The 20830-nt window shown below is 44.9% G+C and overlaps 1 protein-coding gene across 2 annotated transcripts in view; it reads right to left on the reverse strand.

Moving 5' to 3' along the window:
* The window catches only part of MED25 (mediator complex subunit 25), an 84911-nt gene that overhangs the window by 32673 nt on the left and 31408 nt on the right, over positions 1-20830 (reverse strand). Inside the window, exons 5-11 of one of the 2 annotated variants that reach the window (XM_068124162.2) lie at positions 20518-20638; positions 20113-20320; positions 19814-19954; positions 10234-10293; positions 2797-2927; positions 2539-2629; positions 2039-2229 (exon numbers count right to left, since the gene is read on the reverse strand). In XM_068124162.2, coding sequence (XP_067980263.1) covers positions 2039-2229; positions 2539-2629; positions 2797-2927; positions 10234-10293; positions 19814-19954; positions 20113-20320; positions 20518-20638 — 943 coding nt within the window. The remainder of the gene's footprint in view (positions 1-2038; positions 2230-2538; positions 2630-2796; positions 2928-10233; positions 10294-19813; positions 19955-20112; positions 20321-20517; positions 20639-20830) is intronic. The other variant, XM_068124163.2, reaches the window with a different exon arrangement.

Below are 20830 nucleotides of genomic sequence, written 5' to 3' on the forward strand. Positions count from 1 at the left end.
AGCTGAGTGTCTTGGCCTGTTACTTTCGCATCGCAGACAGGTTCGTGGTCTCTGTATTCTACCGCCTCCTTTATGGTCTTGCACCCGCTGCCCTCCCTTGCCTGCATCCCTCCCAGGTTTCTGCAGGGTGCACACGGTCTACCAGTAATCCTCACCCTGTTAAACTCCCAAAATCCAAAGTCACTGCTCACTTCCACTTCTTCGCTCCCCTTTTCTCTCATCTCTGTAACCTACTTTCCCAGTCTGTTCAGTCCCATTCTTCCCTCCAGGGATTTTAGACAGCTGTTCACCACTACCCTAGACATACTCAAGGATGTGGTAGAGGTGACCAGCTGTCTGTAGGAGAGTGCGAAGGGAGAGGGTATAAGAGTGTGAGGGGTGGGAGTAAGGTAGGACAGTGCGAGGGGGAGAGGGTAGGAGAGTGTGAGGGGGGGTGGGGGTAAGGTAGGAGAGTGCGAGGAGGGAGGATAGCAGACCAGAGTACAATGGGGGTCAAAGAGAACGAGGGGGTAGGAGAGCACGAGGGGGTAGAAGAATGTGAGGTGTTGGAGAGTGTGAGGGGTAGGAGAGTGAGAGGGGGTGGCAAAGAGTGAGGGGGGGAGGGGAAGAGAGTCGGGGGATGAGAGAGTGCAGAGTGGTTGCGAGTTTGGGGGAAGGCAGAGTTTGGGGGAAGGCAGAGTTTGGGGGAAGGCAGATTTGGGGGAAGGCAGATTTGGGGGAAGGCAGATTTGGGGGAAGGCAGAGTTTGGGGGAAGGCAGAGTTTGGGGGAAGGCAGAGTTTGGGGGAAGGCAGATTTTGGGGGAAGGCAGATTTTGGGGGAGGACAGAGTTTGGGGGAGGATACAGTTTGGGGGAGGACAGAGTTTGGGGAAGGATAGAGTTTGGGGAAGGATAGAGTTTGGGGAAGGATAGAGTTTGGGGGAGGACAGAGTTTGGGGGAGGACAGAGTTTGGGGGAGGACAGAGTTTGGGGGAGGACAGAGTTTGGGGGAGGACAGAGTTTGGGGGAGGACAGAGTTTGGGGGAGGACAGAGTTTGGGGGAGGACAGAGTTTGGGGGAGGACAGAGTTTGGGTGAGGACAGAGTTTGGGGGAGGACAGAGTTTGGGGGAGGACAGAGTTTGGGGGAGGATAGAGTTTGGGGCAGGATAGAGTTTGGGGAAGGATAGAGTTTGGGGAAGGATAGAGTTTGGGGGAGGACAGAGTTTGGGGGAGGACAGAGTTTGGGGGAGGACAGAGTTTGGGGGAGGACAGAGTTTGGGGGAGGACAGAGTTTGGGGGAGGACAGAGTTTGGGTGAGGACAGAGTTTGGGGGAGGACAGAGTTTGGGGGAGGACAGAGTTTGGGGGAGGACAGAGTTTGGGTGAGGACAGAGTTTGGGGGAGGACAGAGTTTGGGGGAGGACAGAGTTTGGGGGAGGACAGAGTTTGGGGGAGGACAGAGTTTGGGGGAGGACAGAGTTTTGGGGAGGACAGAGTTTTGGGGAGGACAGAGTTTGGGGGAAAGCAGAGTTTGGGGGAAAGCAGAGTTTGGGGGAAAGCAGAGTTTGGGGGAAAGCAGAGTTTGGGGGAAGGCAGAGTTTGGGGGAGGGCAGAGTTTGGGGGAGGGCAGAGTTTGGGGGAGGGTGGAGTTTTGGGGAGGGTGGAGTTTGGTAGAGGGTGGAGTTTGGTGGAGGGTGGAGTTTTGGGGAGGGTGGAGTTTGGGGGAGGGTGGAGTTTGGTGGAGGGCAGAGTTTGGTGGAGGGCAGAGTTTGGGAGGACAGAGTGCAAAAGTGTTCATTAAAAAGCAAAATTTTCTTTCATCCAATCAGCAATAATCTAGGAAAGACGAGACCTACGTTTTGTGTACGTCACAAATCTTTGGCAGAGACATTTGGCATAATCTATCTCCAAGAGACAGAAAGAATGCCTCCCAAACAAAATTAAACACCAGATTTATGTGAATCTCAGAAATCCCCTCAAACCTACAGAGCAGGTGGAAATCCACAGCAACTTATTACTCCAACAGAGAAGAGAGGAAGCATCTTATATTTTGATAGACCTGGGAAATGGAGACCAAGCCAGGTTGCATCCCAGCACCCAGAGGCATTTTTCCAGAAATGGCTACACTATTAGCCTGGGAAGCTGGGACCGAGTGACCAGTGGAGGGTGAGAAGGTCGGCCCCAGGACGCTCAATGCAGCGGCAGGAACGGATGCAGGTGGTGGTGTAGATTGCGATCCAGCAGACATCGCTGAAAGGTACGTGTGGATAATCAGTCAGGTGAGCACAATGAAGGATTGCCGAGACAATCCATATCAGTGCAATTAAAGTTGAAAAAATGATTGTGTTAGTACAAGAAGAGTTCATCTAGATGCGATCAATAGGAAGAGGGTATTATGATCACGTGCAAGTAACATAAATATCGAAACAAATAAAAGTAGAGGACCACTCGATCGAGTGTCTTTGCATCGCGTTTCAATAGCACGTGCAAAACAAAATCCATTTGTCAAGGGGTTACAACTTCCTGGTTTTTTGCACAGTGCTAAGGAGTCTGACTGACTTTGGTTGGTTGTGAGGTTCCTTGTCTTTTGAAGAGCTGCAATCTTCATTGCTTCCTCAGCAGCAGTGATAGCACCACTTAGGCTGGATGCCTAAACACACAGTGGTGTGGCCAAAGCAGTAATGTGCACATACAAGATGAAAAGGGAAAGCTAATAACACAAGTTTTACCCCTTATCTACAGATATAATCCACCATTCACGGTGATAGGATAATAGCCCTGTGAGCCCCTGCAGACATCACCAATAGATGTACAAACCTGTGAAGGGGTAGGGTAGGTGGAGCTGCCCGGTTGGCTGGGTAGCATTACACTCGTCTGTGCAGGGGGCAAAGCCTTCGTGGTGGATGCTTGCGGTTGCAGCTGGGTTTGTTGCAACTGATTACCAGAACCTGAGAAGAAAGCAAATGCTGTAAATAAAGAAGTAAATAATGTAAATAAATAAATAAATACTGTAAATAAATAAACAAACAAAACTCTTGGACGTCAGGTAGATAAACGAGGGGAGGGGGTAGTTATCAGATTCAGGAAAGTATTGATACTTGCGTAGATTGGGCAAAAGATTGGCAGATGCAATTTAACCTAAACAAATGTAAGGTGCTGGGGATGGGTAAGAATGATGAAAATAGAGATTGCATGATACTAGGGGCAATCTTGGAGTGTGTCACACAGGAGAAGGACCTGGGGGTCGTAAAAGATATGGGGAGTAAGCAGACGGCACAATGCCAGACAATCTAGTGAGGTGGTTTGAACACTGCAGAGGAATTTAGGATATTGTGTTTTTTTTTTTTTGTTTTTTTTTTTGTATACTGAATCGAGGCTCGTGAAAGAGCTAACATTTACTTCACAAACAAATCAGCCAGACAAACAAGATATATAAAAAGAGGGAGCGGAAGACAAGATGGGGAGAGATGGGGAAGCACACAAACATAACATTTGAGAGCAGGGAGATGTGTGGGAGGGAGAGGGCTTGGGGGGAGGAGGCGTGGGAAGGGGGGGGGGGGGGGGTGGGGGTGGGAGAAGTATAAAACGCAAACACACCAAGGACTTCCAGGACAGCAGTTGGTATTTCAAAAGAGTGTATTTGGGGTGAAATTAGCGGGGGTAGAAAAGATCAAGGTTTTGGATGGGGGAAGATAAGAGATGGTGGTGAACAGCTGTTTTAAAGACCTGGAGGGTGGAGTGGGATTGAAGAGAGTGAGGGAGTTTGTTCCAGAGGCGGGAGAAAAGAGGAATGAAGGAGTGAAGGTGAGCAGAGAGTCTTGATTTTGGCAGTTTAACCATAAGAGGGTTGTAGGCAGATCTTGTGCGACCTGGAGGAATATTTGGGGGACAGAGCCCAGAGAGAGATGGGGGGGGGGGGGGCAAGGCCCGAGAGGAGTCGGTAGAAGACGGAAAGACCACCAACCTGCCTGCGGTGAGTGAGTGAAAGGCCCTTGGAGTTAGCTTCATCGCGGGAGATTCCAATGATTCTGAACGCTTTGGTTTCAACAGCGTGAAGACGAGCTAGGTGTGAGGCAGGAGCACCAGCCCAGAGGGGAGAGCAGTATTCCATTGAGCTGTGGATGAAAGCCTTGTATGTGGTGAGGAGCTCAGGTGTGCCAAGGAAGGACTTCGCACGACGGAGGATGCCCAGTCGGCGACTGGCTTTGGAGGCCAGATTTGAAATGTGGTTTTCCCAGGAAAGATCATGGCAGATAGTGAGACCCAAAAGCTTGAGTGACAGAACTTCTTGGAGAGGATTATTCAGAAAGTGGATAGGAGGGTTGTCCAGTCGGTCTTTTCGGAGAGACATCGTAAGAGTGTAAGATTTGTCAGGATTGAAGGACATGTTCCACTTGTTTGCCCAGTCTGTGATTTTGTCCAGGTCTGCAGAGAGTGAGGAGGTTGCAGACTGCCGATCTGAGGGATGAGGAATGGAGCGACAGAGACTAGAGTCATCAGCAAAGAGATAGAGAGGATTTTCAAGAGAGTCAGAGAGATCATTGATGAAGACCAGAAAAAGCACAGGGCCCAGAACACTGCCTTGGGGAACTCCAGCCTGAACAGGAAGAGGAGATGAGAGAAACCCATGCAGGGCCACACGTTGACTACGACTAGAGAGGAAGTCAGCAAGCCATGCGTGGAGATTTCCATGGATACCAAAGGAGGAGAGTTTGGTGAGCAGAGCGGGGTGCCAGACCGTATCGAAGGCATGTGATATGTCAAGGGAGACAGTTCTAATTTCCTGTTTGGCATTGAGGACCTCCATCCATTGTTGAGAAAGCAGAAGCAGCATGTCCAGAGTAGAGTGACCAGGTCTGAAACCAAATTGATGATCAGAGATCAAGCCATTGGAGAAGAGGAAAGATTTCATGTCTGAAGCAATGATGGATTCCATGACTTTGCTGATAATTGGGAGAAGGCTGATTGGTCTGTAGTTGCTAGGATCTGTTTTTGCACCTTTTTTATGCAAAGCGGTGATGTTGGCCGATTTCCAAGCAGATGGAAGATGACCTTGAGCAAAAGAGAGTGTGAAGAGAACAGAGAGAGGGAGTGAAAGAGCGGAAGAACAGGATTTTAGGACCCGTGGGCTGATGCCGTCAGGTCCAGTTGCAGAATCAGAGCGTCGAGGGTTGACAGAAACATTTCCACCTTGTCAGGAGGAAAGGACACAGAGTCCAGGAGCAGCTGGGTACAACTGGGTACGGTGGGTACAGAGACGGATGGGTTTGGGACACAAGATTTAGAGGCAAACACAGAGTTGAGGCATTCAGCTTTTTCACGTGCGGAGTCAGCCGTGTAGCCGTTTGAGGTGAGGGAGGGGATGGAGGGGAAACAAACACCAGAAACAGATTTGACCAGACGCCACCAGGATTTGGAAGAGGGAGACAGATAAGAGAGTTCGGTCTTGAGAACGGAGAGATATTGTTTCCTGGCTCTCCTGAGGGTGGACACACTTGTTTCGGGCTTTGTGAAAGGAAATGAGATTTCCTTCCGTTGAATTTTCTTTCCGGAAGACGAAAGCAAGTCGTTTCTGGGCAACAGCCTCACCACAAGATTCCGTGTACCATGGACGGGAGGAAGAGTATGACAACTGAAGACGAGATGGGATAAATCTGTGCATGAGCGAGAGCAATTTACTTTGGAAGAATTCCCAGGATGAGTTGATGTCAGAGGCGGTAGAGATGGGAGACCAGTCCAGATGATTGATGGCTGCTTGAAGACCGTGCCAGTTGGCCTGAGTGAAATGCCAGACTCGTCGGTGCTGAGGAGGCTCTCTGAGAATGGTCAGAGAGATGTCCACTTTAACAAGCACATGATCAGATCAGCCGATTGGAGCAGAAGAAGAGCAGCAGACATTTTCAGGGAAGTTAGTCATAACCAAGTCCAGAAAAGAAGATGCTCCGTTGACTGAGATCCGGGTCGGGAAATTGACAGATTGTGTCAGTCCCAGTGAGTCGCAGAAGTCCTTTGCTGAAGAGCCATGGCTGGTGAGAGAGTATGAGGAAGAGACCACACCCAGCCAACTGTCATGGTGACAATTGAAATCACCACATATGAGGAAGAGAGAGTTGGGATGGGTAGATAGAAGTTGGTCCATATTATCAGACAGCGAGATGTAGATGGAGTCATCACTGTTTGGTGGACGGTACAACACACATATGAACAAAAGGTGGGAGCGAAGGGGAAGCCGCAGCCAAAGGTATTCCTGGGGGTGAGGTGGAGAAAGGGCAGTGCAGGGCGAGTGAAGAAGAGAGTTTTTTTTATAAAGATAGCAACCCCACCTCCAGAACGAGGCTCGGGTCTATCATACCGGAGGAGGGAGTAATCTGGGAGAGATACCAAGGAATCAGAGACATCATGAAGGAGGAAAGTTTCTGTTAAGCAGATCACGTCTGGTTTGTCAGAAGCAACCTGTATGGAGAGATCAGTCAAATTTGAGCGAAGGCCCTGGATGTTTGAGGTCCATACTGTTAATGAAGAGGAAGGGGGAGCATCGGATACAGAACAGGGGGGGGGGGGGGGGAGGGGTAGGGTAAGATGTGGAAGAGGAGGAAGAGGTAGGGAGAGCTGTTGAAGGTGTGTCAGAGATTTCAGGATAGCTTGGAGAAAGGGAAGAATGGGGCAGACAAAAGGTTTGATGGTGATTGGGTGAGGCACAGTGAGGTGTTATTTGAGGAGGGGGAAGAGCGAGGCAGAAGGTTGGGGGGAGATGAAGGTGAAAGTTGGAAGGGGGAAGATGCGGGGAGGACGCTTTGAGGAGGAGGGGTGAGAGGGGAGTCTAAGAGGGGAGGAGCGAGGGAGAGTCTCGGAGGGGAGGGGTGTGGGGGGAGTTTAGGAGGGAAGGGGAAAGGGGGAGATTTGAAAGGGATGGGTGATGGGGAAGATTTGGAGGGGAGGGGCAAGGGGGAAGATTTGAAAGAGATGGGTGATGGGGAAGATTTGGAGGGGAGGGGCAAGGGGGTAGATTTGGAGGGGAGGGGTGATGGGGAAGTTTGGAGGGGAGGGGTGATGGGGAGGTTTTGGAGGGAAGGGGGGATGGGGAAGATTTGGAGGGGAGGGACAAGGGGGAAGTTTTGGAGGGGAGGGGGGATGGGGAAGATTTGGAGGGGAGGGGTGATGGGGAAGTTTTGGAGGGAATGGGTGATGGGGAAGTTTTGGAGGGATGGGGTGATGGGGAAGATTTGGAGGGGAGGGGTGACATTGGATTTTGAAAAGTGTACGATTAATGGGAAACGAACATTTATTGCAAAAATAGTTTCTTGAGACCTTCGAGTCAAAAATACGTTTGAGGATGCTGAAGGAGGGGTGGAGTGCTGGAGAGTTTAGGGAATGTATGAAAGAGGCACTGTAAGAGATGGAATTTTTTTTTGGAATGAATAGATTTGGTGAGTAAGTCGAAAGCATCCTTTTATAGAGGAAGAAGAAAAAGGTGTTATAATATACGACAGAATACAGTTCTTCAGGGGAAAGTTTAAACATTTTTAACAACGTGATCACGTGATCACGAACAACGTGGTCGAAGAACGAACAAACAAAAAAACAAACAAAAAAAAAAACACCTTTAGAGGCCATTTTTCCCCGCAAGCGGGGGTTGGCCTTTTTCGGGGACCGTGGTTGTTGTTGTTTTTTGGTCCCCTTTTTGAAGCAATGTTTTACGGCCGGATGCCCTTCCTGCCGCCAACCCTTTTTGTCGCCTTTTTACAACAAACAGGGAATTACCAGTGAACTGGTACTCAATTAGCCGACCTCGGAAGGATGACAGGCTGAGTCAACCCCCCTGGCGTTAATTCAGCGATCGACCGGGATTCGAACCCAGGATCCTCGGATCCTAAGCTGGCACCCTAGCCGCTAGCCCAACACCAGGGATTGAACGATTGAACGAACAAATAAGAACAACGAATAAACGAATTTGCAATTTTGGTCACCGTAGCTCAGGAAGGACAAAGCTGTCAGAGAGAGGGTTCAGTGCAGGGCTACAAGATTGATTCCGGGCCGAGCTAGACCCAGCTATGAGAAGCAGCTGAAGGAGACAGGGCTTTATACATTAGAAAGGAGGTGGTTAAGAGGGGATATGATGGAGATGTTTAAGATAATGAAGGATTTCATCCGAGTGACCTGAGCTTTGATTAAGATCGTTAATTTTTATCTTAATGAAATGGATAATTTTATGCATCTATGGCAACTTTTTTGGAGGAAGGAGTGGATTTTGCAAGTATCCTGCTCTACACGACGCCTTTCTTATTTGTTTGTCTGTCTGTATTTCAATCGCCTACAAGTCACAATTTTAAGCCGATCTTCAAGAAACTTCACCAAATGGTAAAGTTGGTCAAAAGGAAGAAGCCTATTGATTTTGAGGTCAAAAGATCAACATCGGCTAAACATCAACAACTTTGTCAAATTTCTAAAATCCTCAATTTTCATTGACATGAAATTTGAAGAGGATTTGCATATCAAATTACTGGATTAAACCACCATTTATTGTTGAGGTCAACATAGGCCAAAGGTCAACAACTTGTTTTCGGGATATCACAAGTATCGTGCAATGCACCACGTCTTTATTGTTTGTTTGTTTGTCTGTTTGTTTTTGTTTGTGTGCAGAATATAGCAAAAAGCTGTGGACGGATTAGGACTAAATTTAGTGGACAGGTTGGGTGTGTGACAAGGACAAATTGATTGATTAGATTTTGGTGAGGATTTGGATCTGGATACTATAATTTTAAAAGTGATTCTTCACCATTGAGTGAAAGGCTAAAACCGATATTTAGCACAATATCTCAAAAAGTTAAGGATGGATTCAGACAAAACCTCGTGGCAGGTTGGGTGTGTAACGCGGACGAATCGATTCTATTTTGGTGAAGATCTGAATGTGAGAATGTTTTAACATTCAAAGTAATTCTTCACCATTGAGAGATGGGTCCAAAAACGATATATAGCATGACATCTCAAGAAGTTGTGTCAGAGTTGTGACAAAATTAGGTGGATAATTTGAGTAGGTGACAAGAACAAGTAGATTCGATTTTGGTTCAGGTCCGGATCCAGATCCGGCCTATCAGTGAGATAAAAAAAAAAAAGCTCAACTATTCAGCCTGGCTGGCAGAGGTATGCACTCTGCTGAGTGCTATTCTTGTTTTGATTGTTATTTTGGATACAAAATCTCGGTTCAATGAAGAGAAAGGTGACATAGGTCAAAAAGGCAACATACTGAGAGGAGGGCAGTGTCAAAGTTGGACACAACAAGCAAAGGAATGAATAAACAGGAAAAGAGGAAAGAGAAAAGGGGTGGACGGTTGGATTAAGTCGGGTTAGTGAGGATAGAAAATATTATAAGTAGAGATTGGGGGTGGCTTGATATGGTGGTGCATCATTTGCTTGAAGCACTGGAGGGAAGAGTGGAATAGAACAGCCATGGAAAGGTTTCACTAACATTCCAAAAGAGGACTAATAAGAGTGTCGGTATGCAGTAATCTGGATTCTGGGAAGTTTAAACAGGAGCAAGGGAAGAATGCATGCATCCTGTAGGAGCTGAGAGAGTAGGGAGACAGAGCTAGACCAGATCAGTGGTGGTAAAAAAAAGAAAACAAATGAGGGCACAGACCTGTCTGCAATGCGACAGCAACAGACCTTGTGCTGCTCCCTCATTGCGGGAGATTCCAAAAACTATGAGGGCTTTTGATTCCAAATATTCCAAGGGATAAAGATGCAAAGCGAGGGTTTCAGTCCATAGAAGAACGAGCCTCAGACAAAGGCCTCGTCATGTGAGTAGTTTCATTGTGTGCCAGAAATCCCTCCCAATTGAATGAATTTTCTGCTATTAGCAATGGAGCAAGTTAAACTCGTATCGTCAGTCTGATAACCAAACCATCAATGAAGGCACACATCAATTTGAAAAATGGAAAACTTAACGACAGGTTCTAATTCCCAGTTTCCATACCATTTCCAGGTGTTTTCATTTTAAAAACCCATTCCCAGGCTTTTTACCCCAAAAGTAGCAAAAGCAAATAACCCATGCTTTGCATTAAAATTAAAATGCCTTGCCTCAGCCTTGCATTAAAATGAAAGATTCCATACTTAGCAAGGAATTTCAGGTTCTGTACAAACCCAGACAGACGCTTGTCTCAACGAAGCCAAAATGAACACCTCGACTTTGCGAGCTCAAAAAACAGTGACATAGCCTCAGCAAATGCATCATTACCTCTCACAGTCACAACTTACCAGAAATAGCCTGTGTAGGTCGAGACCACATGTTCGCTGGGCTGCCTAACTGAGGTGGGGCTGGGAAGGGGAGGGAGGTAAGAGAATTTGTTTAAACGTATACAATATTTGATGAATTACAACAAAACAAAAATAAGTGAACACAACACTGCATCATGATCTCTTTAAAATGTGCGTTCACTGTAACGTTCACTGTAACTACTTGTGCTGTTTGTCATTCCCACCTGGGCACTGAACTCGTGATGCTGGAATCCCAGGTTCAAATCCCATGCATCATTTTGATTTACCATAATTGACCAATTGGCTGGTGATTCAACTCAACATCACAGCAGATTCCTTATAAAAATATGAAATTGTAAAGTGAAGGTGAAAACATTATTAAAATGTTCTGAAATGCAATGTTAACTAGAACGGCACTCGGTGGAGCGCATACCTACGCCAGGCTGAACAGTTTAGGTTTTGTATCCCACTGATCTCGATCCGGACTTTCCGTCAGAAATCCGGACCGTCAGACTACAAAACAAATCGATCTGGACCATCAGACCACAAAACAAATCGAATCACCTTGGTCTCGTCACATAACCAACTCGTCCACCTACTTTTGTCATAACTCTTCCAAAACGTTTTGAAATATCATGCGTTTTTATCGTCTGTTATCATTTTTGGCCCCATCTCTCAATGGTAAATAATCACTGAAAAATTAAGAATTTCTCATTCGGATCTTCACCAAAATCGAACCGATTCTTCCTCGTCACACACCTAACATGTCCACCAAGTTTCATCCGAATCTGTCTACAATTTTTTGAGATATCCTGTTGACAGACAGACAAACTAACAGACAAACAGCCAGGGGTGAAAACATAACCTACACCCACTTTCAGTGTAACAAAACCTACAAATTTCAGAAAATTAATTAAAATATAAAACTAGAATATCTTGGTTGGATAAGTGTCCACTCCACTGAGTTAATACTTGGTGGAAGCACCTTTGACAGCAATTACAGCTGCGAGTCTGTTGGCATAGATCTCTTCCAACTTTGCACACCTTGATTGAGCAATATTTGCCTATTCTTCTGTACAAAACTGTTCAAGCTCAGTCAAGTTGCATGGGGAGTGTTGATGGACAGAAATATTCAAGTCATTCCACAGATTATCGATTAGATTTAGGTTGAGGCTCTGACTGGGCACTCACGGACATTTATCTTTTTGTTCCTTAGGCACTCCAGTGTAGCTTTGGCTGTGTGCTACGGGTCGTTCTCATGCTGAAAGGTAAGCTTCTGTCCCAATTTCAGCTTTTTTGCAGAGGCCAGCAGGTTTTCCTCTAGGATTTTTCTATATTTTGCTCCATCCATTTTCCCTTCTATCCTGACAAGTGCCACAATCCCTGCTGATGACAAACATTCCCATAACATGATGCTACCACCACCATGCTTCACAGTAGGGATGGTGTTCTTTGGATGATGTGCTGTGTTGGGTTTGTGCCAAACATAACGTCAAACGTTCCAACTTGGTTTCGTCACACCACAAAACATTTTGCAACATGGCTTCAGAATCTCCGGAATGATTCTTTGCATAACTCAAACAAGACTCAAGATGGGCTTTTTTGAGTAATTGCTTCCTTATTGCCACCCTACCGTACATGCCTGATTTGTGGTGTGCTTGGGATATTGTTGGCACATGCACAGAGTGACAAGTCTTTGCCATAAAGGCCTGTAGCTCTTTCAGAGTTGCCATTGGCCTCTTTGTGGCCTCTGTGATCAGTGCCCTCATTTCTTGGTCATCCAGTTTGGAGGGACGTCCTGATCTAGTCAGGGTCTTGGTGGTATTTGCTGTGAAATTCACTATCCAGCAGAGGAAACCTATAGGAACAGCTGATTTCATTTTTAAATAATCAGAATCACTACAATTTAACACAGGTGGATGCCAATTAACTTGGTGTGCGATTTTGAATGTGATTGGTTGCACCTGAACTAATTTGCAATTGCTATTATAAGGGGGGTGGGCACTTATCCAACTAAGATAATAGTTGGATCTAGATAATAGTATAGTTGGATCTATAATCTAGTTTTTTATTTTTAATATTTTTTTTTGAAATTTGCAGAATTTGTTTTTCACTTGGAAGTTGTGGGTTATGTTTGTAAATTAAGGTGGAACAAGCGTTACGCCTAGTTCCCCCGTCGGTGAAGTGGTGAGTGGACAAAGTGGAAGATGCAAGGCGACCATCTTGGAATTTTGACGTGGCGACCCAATTTTCAATAGCGTTCTCCCTTATGCATAGATACACCCACACACCACATGATAAGTTAGTAGTTCGTTTATTTTTCAGGATATTTCGCTCACAAGGTTCAGACATATATATGGTGGCGGCCACCTTGGATTTTGACGTGGCGACCCAATTTTCAATAGCGTTCTTCCTTATGCCTAGATACACCCACACACCAGATTAGAAGTTGGTACTTCACTTATTTTTCAAGATATTCCGCTCACAAGGTTCAGACATACATGGCGGCGGCCATCTTGGATTTTGACGTGGCGACCCAATTTTCAATAGCGTTCTTCCTTATGTGTAGATACACCCACACACCAGATTAGAAGTTAGTAGTTCGTTTATTTTTCAAGATATTTCGCTCACAAGGTTGACATATATATGGTGGCGGCCATCTTGGATTTTGACGTGGCGACCCAATTTTCAATGCGGTTCTTCCTTATGCCTAGATACACCCACACACCAGATTAGAAGTTAGTAGTTCGTTTATTTTTCAAGATATTTCGCTCACAAGGTTCAGACATATATATGGTGGCGGCCATCTTGGATTTTGACGTGGGTTGCACCCACACACCAAATTAGAATTCGGTCCTTCGCTTACGCACGCACACACGCCCGTACACACGCACGGACGGACGCACACACGGACAGAGGGGAAAACCATAGTCCCCCTTTCGCTCCGCGGTGCGGCAGGAGACAAAAAGTCAAAAATTTACATGGGGTGTACTTACTTTTTCACGTCACTGTATATATTGTGGCTTGTGTGATAAATGTGTGTGATAAATAAATGTTTCTCAAGCATGAGAAATAATAATTTATATGCTGCTCTTTCACGAGCCTCGATTCTGTATACAACAAAAAAAAAGAAAAAAAATTCATCTCGAGTTCTTCAACCTTTAATGAGCAAAACAAATAAGTGCTCAATATTTTAATCAGCAACACAACCAACTATGCATCCACTGACCTTTCTCAAGAATAAAGAAAAACAAGTACAGATACATTCAAAGTACACCGCTCCATGCCAAATAAATAAATATCCTCCAGCGCGGCATTGCCGGGGTGCCTCTGGCGCCCAGCAATACCACCGTGCTGCTCAGAGACTGTGTTGGGTGGGAGAAGTGTACAATATAATTGATTGATTAATTGCATAATTAAAGTCAATAAAAAATTATCATAAAATATTTTCTTAATCAATTGGCTAATAGCATACCTAAACCACCAGTGTGCTTCATCTGAAGCTGTAACTTTTTGAAAATTAATTAAATAAGTTATAAATCGAAAAAAGAAAAAATTAATTGATTAATCAATAAATAATTAATCGATTAATTTATTAATCAATAAATCAAAAATATCGTTTATAGCCACATCACTTGGTCATCTGGCTGAAAAGGTGCCAGAGATATTGCCTAGATGAAAAAAAAAGAAAAAGATTAATAATAAAAATAAATAAATAATAATCATAAAATAATTAAATAATTAAACAATTTGCTAATAGAATACCTAAACCACCACCGTTTCATCCGAATCTGGAAAAAAATTAAGCCATTAATCGAATAGTTAAATAATTAATTGATGAAGTGATTAATCAATAAATCGAAAAGAGCCTTTACATCCAAATCACTTTGTCATTGTCATGTACAAATATCAGCTTCCTAACTCAAAAGGTGACTGAGATAATGCCCAGAAGAGAAAGGAAATAAATAAGTACGGAATTAATCGATAATAATTAAGTCACTAATGAATTCTTTGATTGATCAAAAAACAAAAAAATACTATTTTTGCCTAAGCACTTGCTCACTATTGTGCCGAAATTTCAGCTTCCTCGCTCCAAGGATGGCTGAGATATCGCCTGGACAAACAAACAAACAAGAAAACAAACAAACAAGCAAACAAGAAAAAAAAACAAGAAAACAAACAAGAAAGACACCGGAGTGACAACTGAGTACTCCCTTTCAGCGTGCGTGATTGCTGGGCCCTCTTTGGTGCCTGGCAATGACGCTATGCAGCGTCTGGGGATTGCATAGGAAAGTAGCGGTGTACAACAACTCTAAATCCCCCTTATATACAAGAGAGAGGGGGTGGGGAAAACAAACCCATCACTCAATGCCGTTCTGGAACCAGACTCGTGCCCTTCAAATTTCAGTACGTTCGATCAAAGCAAACCATACATTAAACCAAGCGGGTTAAACCTAATAAAACCACATTTTGGGATGTTAAATCAAACCAACCATTCAATCAAATGTTAATTCTCACCGACAGCAACACAATTCAACTAACTTGATGAAGCACAAACAGATATGAATGCATTCCTTGCTTCAAGTGATGGTAGTAATTTAAATCAATTAACTTAAATGGATTATATTATAAACATGACATGTAATGGCCTGAGCCATCGTGTAATGATTGTGAAATAATGTAAGATAGGGTGAGAGGTGGAGGGTGGGGAGGTAAGTGTGGAGATTCATATGAAGTAACAACATAAATCAGTGTGAATCCAAACAAGTTACTAATTTATATGCTGCGTAATGCGGGTTGATAGCAAAATGCAGTCAAAATGCAAAATGCAGCAAAATCCCTGGCTCGTTTCCACACGAGTGAAACAAACACTGGCGGAAAGTCACCCACTTCCTCCATGAGTGATGTAATGGTTTCCTCCACATGCCATGCCTCCGAAATCCGTCTTTTGGCTTTACTGGGGTTTGCACCCAAAATGCTGACACTATCCCATAGTGGAACATGGCCGGTCACCCTTCAGCCCATGTTTGACAATGGCAGATCTCCTGGGGAAATTGCATTCAAAGGCCTTGCGATGCTTGGTGATGCATTGTCCCAAGATTCTTCCCGTCTCAACAACATATTCAGCCCCACAAACACAGGGAACAGAGTAAACCATCCCTGCTCGGTCATTCCTGGCAGCTTGTCCTTGACGTGCATCAGTGCCTGCCTCATGGTGAACATAGCTTTGAAATTTACCCTCACACCTGCCGATTATAAAACCTTGCCAATCCGTTGCGACACACCTGGCACAAAACGCAAACCACAATAACCTAATGGTTGTTGCTGTGGGACAGTCGTTTTTTGGCCTCGTCAAGATCGCACCCGTTTTCGGTAGCAATCTGTCAGGCATTGGGTCTTCAGAACGCCTTGAAGATTTTTATTTATTTATTTTAATGTTGACGGCTCCATTTGCGGACAATATAGTCCTCATCGAGGCCAGGCCTTAAGTAAAATAGCTGCATTGATAGAAAAGTGAAGAAAGAGAGAATATTCTAAGAGTTTTTGAGGAAGTAAAAAAAAAAAATCTACTTTTTGAAAAAGGGAATGTCAGAAGTGTTTGTGAAAAAACATGAGTAGGTAAAGAGTTTCGGAGTTTGGCAGTGGAGGCGAAGAAACAAACATCATAACGGCCCACCCTTGAGTTGCCAATGGCCGCACAATAATCGTGCGGTCTGTTGTAGCGGTCTGTCGAGTGTTCTGTGGTATCGCTAATGGTGGAGGTACACAAGCAGCAATTCTTGGGAGCAGAAACCGAAGTAATATCTGTAGAAAAGAGAAAGAGAGCCAACTTTGCGGAGTAATTCGAGCAGGTCGCGTTTTGAGGTCAGATTGGGAGAGTTGATAAGTCGGATTACTTTGGATTAAATTCTGTCCAGTAAGTATGTGGAGCTAGAATCTCCCCAGATGTGAGAGCAGTTCTCTATACAGGATGAATCAATCCTTTTCCTTTTTCTTTTTTTGTATACTAGATCGAGACTCGTGTAAGAGCTAACATTAATCAAAAAAATAATATTAAACGGACACATAAAAAAACATATAATACAGGGAGCGGGAGACAAGATGGGGAGAGAGAGGGAAGCACACAAGAACAACAGTAGAGAACAGGGACATCGGGAGATCTGTGGGGGGGGGGGGCTTGGGAGGGAAGAGGCATGGGAAGGGGGGGGAGGTGGGAGAGGTATAAAACACATGGACACTGCAAGGACCTCAAGGAAAGAAGTCGGTATTTCAGAAAAGTGGATCTGGGGCGAAATTAACAGGGGTAGATAAGATCAAGGTTTTGGATGGGGGAAGATAAGAGATGGTGGTGAACAGCTGTTTTAAAGACCTGGAGGGAGGAGTGAGATTGAAGAGAGTGAGGGAGTTTGTTCCAGAGGCAGGAGAAGAGAGGAATGAAAGAGTGAAGGTGAATAGAGGGTCTTGATTTTGGCTGTTTCACCAGAAGAGGGTTGCTGGCAGATCTTGTGCGACCTGTAGGAATATTTGGGGAACAGAGCACAGACAAAGCTGGGGGAGCAAGGCTGGAGAGGAGTCGGTAGAAGACAGAAAGTCCACCAACCTGCTTGCGGGGAGTGAGTGAAAGGCCCTCGGAGTTAGCTTCATCGCGGGAGATTCCAATGATTCTGAAAGCTTTGGTTTCAACAGAGTGATGCCGAGCTAGGTGTGAGGCAGGAGCACCAGCCCAGAGATGAGAACAGTATTCCATTGAGCTGCGGATGAAAGCCTTGTATGTGGTGAGGAGCTCAGGTGTGCCAAGGAAGGACTTTGCACGACGGAGGATGCCCAGTCGGCGACTGGCTTTGGAGGCCAGATTGGAAATGTGGTTTTCCTAGGAAAGATCATGGCAGATAGTGAGACCCAAAAGCTTGAGTGAGAGAACTTCTTGGAGAGGATTGTTGAGAAAGTAGATGGGAGGGTTGTCCAGTCAGTATTTTCGGAGAGACATCGTAAGAGTGTGAGAATTGTCAGGATTGAAAGACATGTTCCACTTGTTTGACCAGTCTGTGATTTTGTCAAGGTCTGCAGAGAGTGAGGAGGCTGCAGACTGCTGATCTGAGGGATGAGGTATGGAGCTTTATATAGTTGAAGCAACTGTTGAGAACAGAAGAATCTTTGACATCTGAACAGGACTCCTAGTTTCTTCAACGCAGACTTAGCTATTTGTGTAATGTGTGGATTCCAATATAAATTTGAAGTTAGGGTAATACCAAGTAGGTTTATTGAATCGCATGTTGTAATTACCGAGCTTTCAAAGGAGATTGGATAATTGAGAGGAGTTTTAGAGAGAGAGATGGGAAGAAATTGAGTTTTATCAGCATGAGACCTCACTTGATTACATTTGCCCCACTGGGAAATCTTTTCCAAATCCTAATTTAAAGAGGTGGCTGTGATCAAACGAGATGTAGATCGAGTGAGGGAAGATGGGGCAGTTGGGAAAAAGATGGAGGAATATAATGTCGAGTCATCAGTATACAAGTGTATTTGGTTATTTGTAGAAGAAAGGTCATTGATAAAAAGAAGGAAGAGTGATGGAGACAGGACAGAACCCTGAGGGACACCACTGTTGGTAGGGAAGAAGGGAAATGTTGAACCATCAACAATTACGGAGATAGAGTGGTCAGAGAGAAAGCTGAACATGCGAGAGCAGAGTGAAGGAGGAAAGCCGTAAGAGGGAAGCTTGAAGATGTTTCAGCTCTCTCCTTCCATTATGTCTCATGGTATCGTGCATCAACGGACTATCCTATACTTTGTCCAAGTTTCTCGTCAACATCCTCAAACATTGGGTGGACAAACGGAGCAAGTTTTACGCAACAGCTTGGATTTTGCACAAAAAGTGAAGCACGTCACCATCAAAGCGCACGAAACCATGGTACCCTTCGATGTGGTATCCTTGTTTACCAATGTCCCCATAGCTCTGGCGGTCGAGGTTGCTGGACTGCGCTTATTAAAGGAAAATTGCTGGAAACAGGTGTGTGGCATGTTAAATCCCATCGATGGGTGTCATAGTCTCAGTGCTTGCTTGTCTTCTACTTATTTCGGTTTTAACTAAATATAATGCAAAACAGGTGTTTGGTACCACCTGGGCTCTCCTGTATCTGCTGTGGTAGCGAACATTGTGATGGAGGAGATGGAGGAACATATCATCCCATCCCTCATTACACAACCAAGTGTATAGTACCATTTCGTTGACGACACATTTGTCATCTGTCCCAGAGAGGTGGTTAAACACCCTCACTCACCCTCACTTTCCCTAGACACCATGGTGACAAGAAGTTCTGAAGAAAGGTTGGCAATTATTGTCTACAGGTAGCCCACTCACACTGAGTATTTCCTGGATTTCGACTCTTGCCATCCCATGGACCGAAAGAGCTGTGGTACACAGCCTCCTAAAAAAGCACTTACAATCGACAATCAAAACTAAAAGGACACCAGATCACGTGTGAGTACCAAGACACCTCACTGCCCCCTGTAAAGAAACGCGTGTGACTGAAGTATCTGTCTGAAGTCATTTATGCATACATCTGCACACCGCACTCAGACCGAATATTCCCCATACTACCTCTTCTTTGGGTGGGAACCTAGACTGACTATTGACAACATATTCTGACTTAGTTAGAGGAGTCTTGATCAAAAATGGGTATAGCAAAGAGCAGAGCAAACTAGCAGAGCAACCCATCAATGATGTGCCTTGACATTTATTTTGCTTGAGGTTTGCAAAAATTATTTAAAAAACTCCTCCATCTGACCTCAAGCACCGTCACGTGACCAGAAGCAGCCACATGGTGACTAAAAACCGGCAAGCGCTGGGGCTCGTGGTCGATTGGCCTGAGGAAGCTTGCTGTGAAGCGTGTGAAACGTCACCGACACCGAGACTGCTCTTGTACATTTGCTCAAATTTGCAGAATAGATCTACTTTTTTGACTTTCTTGTGTGGAAGTGCCTTCTTTCTTTAAAATATATATAGTTATGTTCCAGATCATCCCTTAACATTTGTCTTCAACGAAGAATCATAAACTCCGTCTCTTAGCGTTTGTTAACAACCCATTAGAATGTAAAGAATACTTTTGTTTTACAAATTTTGATGTACGTACGTACATGCACACATACATACACACATATGATTTTGATGTACCACACTCTTTACAGAGCATTGGTGCTCCCAAAGCAGTTTCTTGGCAGGAGTCATACAGGGTGGTTTGCCATTGCCTTCCCAGCATTTATTGTCCATGCTATATCCATTTAAATTCTGAGCGTCAAGCAAAGAAGCAGCACGTACCATTTTTAAAGTCTTTGGTATGTCTCGAAGGGGGTTTGAACCACCGACCTCACAGACTCAGGGCAAACGCTCAAATCATTACACCATCGAGTCTGCTTCGGTGCACGCGCACACACTTATATTGTTCTATGTTATGCTAGCACTATGCAGCCTGTGTCATCATTATTGAAATAAATGGGTAGGAGAGAAGAAAGAAAAAGAGGGTGGAAGGGTGTCCATTCATGAGGTAGTGATACAAGAGTGAAATTTCACACGACGTACCCTGTTGTGTGGCGTTGGCTGTGATTGCAGTTGGGGCTGCCGGTACAGATGTAGGAGGAAGACTCCGTGCTTGGCCCTGCTGGGAAGCCAATGCAATTCCGGGTACTGTGGGAATCTGGTTTGTCAGGACCAGTTCACGTTCTGTGCAGGAAACATGAAGGATGATGCTCTCTTGAAGAGTAAACAAAAATTCCTTATTTTAAACTCGCAACCGTGGTAGAAAGAATCAATTCAGACAACAGCGGGCACCATCTATCTGCCTCACATACCTCGTACAGATTAGGGAATATAATACAGACCAAGTGGGTAGAGCTGGACCATTTTGTGTAATGCGCTTGGGGGTGGCCAAGTACCAGGCAAAGCAAGTCCTCGGACAAGCACCATGTGCCGAGGGTCTTGATGGTACAATCTCAGTGCAGCTTCAGACACGGGCACTCCACCTTTATCAAAGAGATGCTGCAGAGCAGGCACCCTCCGTGGAGAGATCACTGAGAAATGGATCCCACGCTGGCACACACAAACCATTCTGAACATCCATGTCGGAACAAACTCGGAATCATCAAACTCGGAATCATCATCGAACATTCGGAATCGTGTGATGTGGCAGTGATGGTGAAGTGACACCAGAGTGTTACAATAAACATAAACAACTGGTAAATGATATGGGGAGAAAATAAATCAGCAACGTGTGCAAATAGCTTTACCTCTCCAATCTTCATGACGAGCTGGTCCACAGAAAGGCCCGAATATGTTGAATTCTCCACCGCTGGTAGCATGTACGGTAGAGAGTTGCACACCAACACACACACTTTGTGTGTTGTGCCACTGCACACCACAAATGCCAGCACTGTTATAGCATAATCAAATTATGAACAATAATAGAGCGAGGAATCAGTGGTTGCTGGGTTCACGACTGCAATGGTGAACATGTGTATAAGTACACTACTTGGGTAAAAAAAAAAACAATAAAAAAAACGATAAAGAGCAATCAGAGATTGCAGACCCTCACCAGGATGT

The sequence above is a fragment of the Myxine glutinosa genome, chromosome 8, assembly GCF_964187855.1.
Source record: "Myxine glutinosa chromosome 8, kmMyxGlut1.1, whole genome shotgun sequence".
NCBI classification, from domain to species: domain Eukaryota; kingdom Metazoa; phylum Chordata; class Myxini; order Myxiniformes; family Myxinidae; genus Myxine; species Myxine glutinosa.